At 48.2% G+C, this 9,348-nt stretch overlaps 1 protein-coding gene across 1 annotated transcript; it reads left to right on the top strand.

Moving 5' to 3' along the window:
- The first annotated feature begins 3,250 nt into the window (after positions 1-3,250).
- On the top strand, positions 3,251-5,052 carry LOC119304326 (UDP-glycosyltransferase 73C4-like). Its single transcript, XM_037581503.1, has one exon. It carries the CDS (start codon positions 3,383-3,385, stop codon positions 4,862-4,864), a length of 1,482 nt encoding a protein of 493 aa, XP_037437400.1. The 5' UTR covers positions 3,251-3,382; the 3' UTR covers positions 4,865-5,052.
- Positions 5,053-9,348: the final 4,296 nt, after the last annotated feature.

The following is a 9,348-nucleotide window of genomic DNA, read 5'->3' as shown; positions in this document are numbered from 1 at the left end:
GATGTAGAGGGATAAATTCATGCAATATGATAAAAAAAACATCTTGTTATCCTCGATGGCAACAATACAATACGTGCCTTGCTGCCCCTACTGTCACTGGGAAAGGACACCGCAAGATTGAACCCAAAGCTAAGCACTTCTCCCATTGCAAGAAAGATCAATGTAGTAGGCCAAACCAAACTGATAATTCGAAGAGACTTGCAAAGATAACCAATCATACATAAAAGAATTCAGAGAAGATTCAAATATTGTTCATAGATAATCTTGATCATAAACCCACAATTCATCAGTCTCAACAAACACACCGCAAAAAGAAGATTACATCGAATAGATCTCCACAAGAGAGGGGGAGAACATTGTATTGAGATCCAAAAAGAGAGAAGAAGCCATCTAGCTACTAATTATGGACCCGTAGGTCTGAGGTGAACTACTCACACTTCATCGGAGGGGGTATGGTGTTGATGTAGAAGGCCTCTGTGATCGATGCCCCCTCCGGCGGAGCTCCGGAACAGGCCCCAAGATGGGATCTCGTGTATACAGAAAGTTGCGGCGGTGGAATTAGGGTTTTGGCTCCGTATCTGATCATTTGGGGGTACATAGGTATATATAGGAGGAAGGAGTACGTCGGTGGAGCAACAGGGGGCCCACGAGGGTGGAGGGCGCGCCTGGGGGGTAGGCGCGCCCCCTACCTCGTGGCCTCCTATTTTGTGTCTTGACGTAGGGTCCAAGTCTCCCGGGTCTTGTTCGTTAAGAAAATCATGTTCCCGAAGGTTTCATTCCGTTTGGACTCCGTTTGATATTATTTTTCTTCGAAACCCTAAAACAGGCAAAAACCAGCAATTCTGGGCTGGGCCTCCGGTTAATAGGTTAGTCCCAAAAATAATATAAAAGTGGATAATAAAGCCCAATAATGTCCAAAACAGTAGATAATATAGTATGGAGCAATCAAAAATTATAGATACGTTGGAGACGTATCAACACGCACCCCCCCCCCGATCCCTCTCACTCTTCCGCGTGGCCCTCCTCTCCTCTGCTTCCTCTCTCCCGCCCGGACCGGTCGCGCCCGCCGTCGCCGTCCACTACCACCGCAGCCACCGTCGTCGTTTCGCCCGGCTAGAGAGTCCAACGGCTCCGCCTCCTCGCACTGGTGATCACCTCCACCAACGAACTTGAGAAGACGAGCCTCAAGACGACGCCATCGATCCCTTCTTCGACATCCAGCCGCCAAGATCGCCGGTGACCCCACGCTTGCCTCGTTGCCTCCCCGAGGCTCCTGAGCTGCTCTTCTGGACCATTGTGAGCTCCTGCTCCTTCCCCCCTTGCTTCCCCCTCTGTTCTCGTCCGTTAGCCGTCGTCCCCGCGAGCCCCGGGCTCCGGCCGCCGCCATGGCCGCCGAACTCCATACTCCTGAGTATCTCCGCTCGGTCCAGTGGCACCAGCATGCTCCTGGAACTTCTAGGAGTCCTCCCCGTCGCTCAGCTCGCTCGACAGACAAGTGCAGCACCTCGCCCGTGCTAAGCCGAACTCCGGCCGCCGCCAGCCGTCATTGCAGTCGTCGTTTCCGGCCTCCTCTCGCCCAGTTGCATACTCCGTTGGATGCGGTGCACGTCCAGCAGCCCATAGGGCCAATCCGCGAGTCGAACGGTCGCCGGACGGCGAATCCCGAGCACCTCCGCCGCCCTGTTTGGTCGCCGACGGCTAACCGCCGGTGCGCTGACGTGGCCACCTAGTTAGGGCTAATCACCCACTAATTAACCCCCTGACCCCCTTACACATGGGCCCCACGCCCTAACTAACCGTAGTTTAAAACATGTTTAGTTTTAAATAATTACTGTGGCCCCACGCGTCAGTGTTGATATTGCTGATGTGGCCCTGACCGACCCCACGTGTCTGTGGCTCGAGCCGGCACTGTGCGACTGACCAGTGGGACCCACTGGTCAGGTTTGACCTGGCCGGCGCTGTTGACTTGCTGACGCAAGCATGACGCAATGCTGGCGTAGTAAATCCTTTTCTGGAATTAGTTTAATTCTATTTAATCAAAAAATCCAGAAAAAGGCTTAAACTTCTAAAATTCATAGAAATTCAACCATAACTACAAATGAAATAAGTTATATATGAAAAATTATCAGAAAAATTCAAGGAATCTGTTTATGGCATTTTCATGCATATTTGAGCAAGTTAGCATCATTGTTTAGGACAAACTAAGTGAATGGCATTTGAATATTAACTTATGGAGTTTGAATTTGAACCTAGGGTTCAAAACAACTTCATTTAATATGGTTGCTAGTTGCATTAGCTCAATCAACAGCATATTGCCATGTCACATTCATGCATCATATTGTTGCATTGCATTGATTGTGTTTCCTCTCTATTGCCGGTATTTGTCCCCCTTCAGTAGATGTTGTTCCGGCGATGAGTTCGATGACACTGATGAAGAGATATACTATCTTCGGAAGTGCCAGGCAAGCAAAACCCCCTTGTTCATTCTGATATAATCCCATTCTCTCGCTCCTGCTCTCTTTTACTGCATTAGGACAACAATGATTCAACTGTTACATACTGCGGTAGTTGAACCCCTTTCCTCCGCGTTACTACTGGCCGGCATGTGATCCACTTCGTTCATGTGTCTGTCCCTTCGGGGAAATGTCACGCGGTGACTTCCGGAGTCCTGCTAGCCTGCTACAGCCCGGGTTCCCGGAGTCCTGTTGGCCCAGTTGCTACAGCCCAGATTCACACGCTGATGACCGATATGTTCGATGCTGGTTCATGTATACATGTCCCCGTAAGTTAGCGTCACTTTGGGTTCACGACTAGTCATGTCAGTCTGGGTTCTCTGTCATATGAATGCTAGCGACACTATCATATACGTGAGCCAAAATGCGCAAACGGTCACGGGCCAGGTAAGGTGTCACCCGTGGGAATACCGTGCGTGAGGCCGCAAAGTGATATGATGTGTTACCTGCTGGTCGGTGTGGCTTAGGTTCGGGGTCCTGACAGCTTCACAATTTGCACTACATGTTTTTTTTGGCGCGTATTTTTTGGGCATATGTTAAATCAATGTTGGGTCCGGCATGTTAAAAGTGCTACAGTGACGTGCTAAAACTATTTTAGCGCGTGAAACCTTTATGCGCGTGTTGGAGATGCTCTTAGTTATGGATGGTTGTTGACGTTGGCGTGTCATCAATAATTAGCCTCGACAAGTTGGACTAGCATGCGGTTCTACATCTTAGATCGGAAGAAAAAGATGAACGTGATAACTTGGCTCCCTCCGTTCGGTTCGGATAGATAGCGTCGGGCCGTCGGTGGTGATTGTGATTGTGTGGTGCTCAGCTGAATGAAGAAACCCAGCCTACCACCCCCACGTGAGGACTGAGGAGAAGAAATGGCCTCTGCCGCCGCTGCTGCTGCTAGTGCTACCACCAGCAGCAAGAAGACGATGCTGCGCGTCCTCATCTTCCCCTTCTTCGCCACCAGCCACATCGAGCCCTTCACTGACCTCGCCGTCCGCCTCGTCGCCGCTGGACCTGCAGTGGAGGCCACCGTCGCCGTCACGCCGGCCAACGTCCCGGTCGTCCAGTCCTTGCTCCGGAGACGTGGGCAGCCCGAGCATGTCAAGATAGCCACCTACCCGTTCCCGGCCGTGGACGGACTCCCGGAGGGCGTGGAGAACCTCAGCAGGGCCACGGAGGCCGACGCGTGGCGCATCGACGCCGCTGCCCTGAGCGAGCATCTGACGCGCCCGGCGCAGGAGGCTCTCGCCAGGGCGCAGTCTCCGGACGCGGTCGTCACCGACGTGCACTTCGCCTGGAACGTCCGCGTCGCCGGCGAGCTCGGCGTGCCGTGCGTCGCCTTCAGCGCCATCGGCGCCTTCCCGACGCTCGCCCTGCACCACCTCGAGCGGGAGGACGTCGACAATGGTGATGTGGACGTCGCCACGGTCCCCCAGTTTCCGGGCCCTAGTATCCGGGTACCCAGGGCCGAGCTGCCGGAGTTCCTGAGGGGCCGTGGTCGGTACTCCATGATCAGCAAGATTGTTCCGGTGGAGGACTGCTTCTGCCAGGCCATGAACACCTCGTTAGAGCTGGAGCGGCAGTACTGCGAGATGTACATGCTCCGTGGCTACGCGAAGCGCGCCTACTTCGTGGGCCCTCTCTTCTCGTCGTCCTCACCATCCCATTCCCCGGCCGGCGGCGTGGACGACCAACAGCCACCGTGCATCGGCTGGCTGGACTCGAAGCCGGGCCGTTCGGTGGTGTACCTGTGCTTCGGCAGCCTGACCCACGTCTCCGACGCTCAGCTGCGCCAGCTCGCTCTCGGGCTGGAGGCCGCCGGGAAGCCGTTCCTGTGGGTGGTGAGGGACGCCGGGAACTGGACACCGCCGGAGGGGTGGTCCGAGCGTGTGGGAGACCGAGGGCTCCTCGTCACGGCGTGGGCCCCGCAGACGGCGATACTGGGGCACCCGGCGGTTGGCGCGTTCGTGACGCACTGTGGGTGGAACTCCGTCCTGGAGACGGTGATGGCGGGGGTGCCAGTGCTGACGTGGCCCATGGTGTTCGAGCAGTTCATCACCGAGAGGTTGGTGACGGAGGTGCTGGGCATTGGGGAGCGCTTGTGGCCGTGCGGCGCCGGCCTGCGGAGCACCAGGCATGAGGAGCACGAGGTGGTCCCCGCCGGAGACGTGGCACGTGCCGTGACGGCGTTCATGCTCCCTGGAGGGGCAGGGGACGCGGCGAGGAGCAGGGTGATGGACCTCGCCGCCAAGTGTCGTGCCGCCGTTGCGGAAGGGGGCTCCTCCCACCGTGATCTGCGTCGTCTCGTCGATGATCTCATGGAAGCAAGAGCCAAGAAGAACTGCCTTGCTTAATTAATTAGCCGGCTGTGTGCATTAATCGATGTAGATGTCGGGAGTTATCCTTGTTAAAAAATGGCCTCTTGGCCATATTCATGTGTTAAATACTCTTATGTTTTGATGAGTCCTTTTGTTTGTGGTGTATGGGTGGTACGCGCGTGCATATGTTTTTTTGAAAAGAAGGATGACCTTCAACCTCTGCATCTAGACGTGTACATGTATTTTTTCCGAAAAAGAGGATGACCGATGACCCTCGACCTCTGCATCGCGCGTGCACATGTGACAACCAGCTGTCCCGCATGCTCTAAACTTAAACTATTTATATATGGATATCTATGATATTAAGTAAACTCAGAAAATAATGCTTTAAGCTCCGAGTTATCTCTAATGCGAGAATGTAATAGGAGAATAGAGCCAAAGAAAACCTACTTGACTGGTAGCTTCTAGTACATGTTATCTTGCTTGCTAAAGCATCGGCGGTCATTGTGCCCCCCAACAATGTTCATCGGTCCTTGGACAATACTAGAGACCACAGACGGACAAAAATCTCCTCTGATGGGTATGTTGCTCGTCGACGATTAAAATTTAGGTGGAGAGTCAACTAAATCTTTTGTGAGTCCTTCGTTTGTCTCGTGTCTCTATGTGTCAGCTCTAAGTTAACTCTGATGTGGGAACATGATAGGGGAATCGAGCCAAAGTACTTTATTGGTAGCTTCTAGTACAGGTTGTTTTGCTTGTTAAAGTGTTGGCGGTCATTGTGCCCCAGTAATGTTCATCGAATCGCTTAGACACTACTCCCTTCGTTTCCAAATAATTGTCTTTCTAGCCATCTCAAATGGACTACAACATACGAATGTATGTAGACATGTTTTAGAGTGTAGATTCATTCATTTTGCTCCGTATGTAGTCACTTATTGAAATTTCTAGAAAGACAATTATTTAGGAACGGAGGGAGTACTTCAGATTACCTAAATACCGGGGTGCGTAAAACTCCTCCACTAATGAGCATGTGACCCCTATCGGTGACTAAAAGTTAGTGAAAAGTCTACATCGCACCACCGATGGGCTTTGCACATTAATGTCGGGTCAACTAGTCAGTGGCGTGTTTATCACTTTGGTGTTGATACATTGATCTAATGTTGTTGCACATCACATGAAAACTATCTTGGAAGTGGCAAAATGACATGTCAAAAAACTTCTAGCCACACCTTTTCGCATATATAAAAATGAAGATATCTGTCAGAAAGGTTCTTGATCATCAAGATCTTTTTGATCTATTCTACCTGCCATTATCCGAAGAAGCTTTCCTTCAATTTGGCGATATGGGCCATAACTTTGTTCATCTTTCGACAATGCTAAGAGGAAGACAATTGGCAGCCCACTAGCCAATCTTCTGGGGGTTTTTTGTCTCTAAATCTTACAAGTTATTGCTTGGACACCAACCCCTTCACATGCTATCAACTGGATATGGGCCTCTTGTTGTCAAATGAAGCACACGTATTTTTGGGCTATTGTTTCACGACCGACTGACACCAGAGAGTTACTTCAGAGGAAAATTTTCTTCATTCTTGATTATTCATGTGTCATGTGTGGTCACGATAGTTTGCTCAAATTTGTTCGAAATACATCTGTCCCAATTGGAGAACATGCAGGGGTATATTAATCATCTCAAGTTGCAACTTCAGGTGCCATTTTTTTATGGAAATCATCATCATAGTCTGTTGCTCAATTTGGCTAGTAAGGAATGATTTCATCTTCAAAATATTCAGCCAAGCTTATATAGATGCAGGGCCAAATTTAAAGATGAGCTCAAATGGACCATCCATAGAGCGAATAAAAGAAGAAGATATGACCTCTTTGACAGCTGGGTGAATTCTTTTCGTAGAATGTATATGTATATGTATAATATCAGTGATGGACTGATGTCTTTGTGTATTTTTGGTATGCACGTACTTGCAATGGCCCAACAAAAAAATTGAGGTTGTGTTGAATTGATGCGATGGTAAGATTGACATGTAGTTTTTTGTCTCTTTTGTAACTGGGAAAAAAGATGTACCTATGCTTGTCCTCCCCCAGAACACGTCACACAAATAGTCAATTTCAAGGATTGAAAATTTGTGTTTTATCCCAACCGACTCTATAAGTTTAAAGTTACTAACTATTTCCAAAGCAGCATTTATCTAGAAAGTATGAATCAAAGAGAATGTTTCAACAAAAGAGAACCAACCAAATGATTGGATGGTTAGAGCATCTCTAGCCAAACCCTCAGAAGTGATGAACTCAAAATATTCTCTTTTGAGGAGTTAAGTCGCACCTAGCTGAACCCTCAACCAATTTAACTCTTCAAGATGGTCCTTGTCATGATACTTCCAGTGAACAAGACTAGGATCACAGCCTGGTCACTTGTGCATCAATCGGGATAGAGTAGAAGGCCATGCCGAGCTTATGAAGGATTACTTTGCACCCAATTCAACTTATCTATAGAAGTATTTTTGTCGGTGATTTTGGATGCATAGAAGTCCCTTCTCACCATTGCAAAAGTTGTAGAGGAGCATGATCATTGTTTACACTTAGGAGAAGTGCATCAGGAGAGATAAGTGCAAGCCCATTGACAAAGTGTGTCACGGTTGTTCGAGTGCTTGCTTATGGGTGTTCGGCCGATGCCATTGATGACTATGTATGCATTGGTAAGATTCAATCCTAGAGGAAATTCGAAGATACATATAAGCCTGCATTGAGATCTATGAACAGGAGTACTTGAGGAGCACCCAATGACAAAGACACTAAGAGACTTTTGGGTTTGAGTGAGATGGACAGGGATGCTTGGATCAATTGATTGCATACACTGGACACGGAAGCATTGTCCTGCAGGGTGGAAACGTCAGTCGTCAGTACAAAGGGCAGTTGCATCAGGATGGCCTGGCTCTCAGAATGACCTGAATGTGCTTTTCTAGATCACCATGGTTCGCAAGGCTTGTTGTCGGAGATGCTCCTCCTTACAATTATGTTGTCAATGGCTGTCAGTACAGAATGGGCTACTATCTTTTAGATGGTATCTATCCTCCATGGTCCATATTTGTGAACAATATAGCGTCCTCAAGGCAACAAGAGATCCCACTTTGCAATGCATCAAGAGTCCATAAGAAAGGATGTCGAGAGAGTTTTGGTGTGCTTCAAAAGTGCTTTGTCGTTATTCGTGGCCTGCCGAGTATTGGAAGCCATAGATTCTATGGCAAATAATGACATATTGCATCATCTTGCACAACATGAACATTGAGAATGAGAGAGACATGCTAGAGAACTTTTGATACATCTCCATTGGGGCTCATGCCGAGCCGGAAGACAATCAAATAGGATGCATAGATCTCTCGTAATGCATTGAAGTATCGAGAGCTGAGAAGTTCATACACTCATCTCCAAGATAATCTTGTTGAGCACTTGTGGGCACTTCATAGCACTTGATTGATGCGCCTTCTATCATGCTCTTTATTTGGATTATTACTTGGACCCTTTGGTGTGCTTGAAATTGAATAATTAAATTTGTAAACTTTTAATTGTAATGCTCATGAATTGTGTGAATCTTAATTATCAAGTTTGGTTTTAGTATGCGTAAAAATATGTAGTGGAAATGGAGTATGTAAATCAAAACATAGAAGAATTGGCAAAAAAAAAATAGAGTTAAGTTTTAGAAGTTCGGCTACGAACCATTTTTATTTAACTCGTCAAAATTGAGGCATTAAGGTTTGATGGGCATTTGACGGACTAAATTTTAGGGCTTTGACTAGAAACGTTGTTAGGAGGGTGGTTGTAACGCTAGTCCACCAGAAAATAAACCCTAGGATCCTCGATTTAGCGTCTCATCAATGCAGATTACTATTTTAGTGAATGACGTATTTATTCGATTTATTGTATCTTCAATAAACGTTGAGGCCAGTTTTTTTGGGCGGCTTAAAAAATAAACTGCCCCTCCCCGACTTAAAAAATAAGTTGCACCAAAAACTTATTGAGGCTTTTGAATTAGGTATCTCATAACTAGTTTAGAAACCCCAATGTATAAGAGTGACGGCTTATAGAAAAAGTTGAGGAGGAGGCGGCTTATTTTTTAAACTGACAAAAGAATTGGCCCTGATAGGCGCCTCTATCTATACTGTGGTATTCACTCTTGTCTGTGGTGGCTCGTCAAACTTAAAACTCAATGGCTCCGGCCTACAACAGACGTTTTGTGCACGAGCGGTAGTTTAAAAAGTGCTTCAGAAAGAAGGGGAAAAAGTAAGAATTAGACGCGTGTACGATGCTATCTTGTGATGATGATTATATAAAAGAAAGAAAATCAAAATTTCATAGTAGCAAACTTGTTCGTTTGGAACACCGTGGACACGCACGGTCAATCTCAACAGTGAGCGACGTCGTCCCGTCTGTCTGGGTCCCTCCGACGCCAGACCATCGTCGGTGCCCATGCCGCCGAGACCTCCGCTTCCCCTCGCCGGCGCCGCCGTCCC

Source organism: Triticum dicoccoides, chromosome 5A (genome assembly GCF_002162155.2).
Source record: "Triticum dicoccoides isolate Atlit2015 ecotype Zavitan chromosome 5A, WEW_v2.0, whole genome shotgun sequence".
Taxonomy (NCBI): domain Eukaryota; kingdom Viridiplantae; phylum Streptophyta; class Magnoliopsida; order Poales; family Poaceae; genus Triticum; species Triticum dicoccoides.
This window is presented reverse-complemented; position numbering and strand designations above follow the sequence as displayed.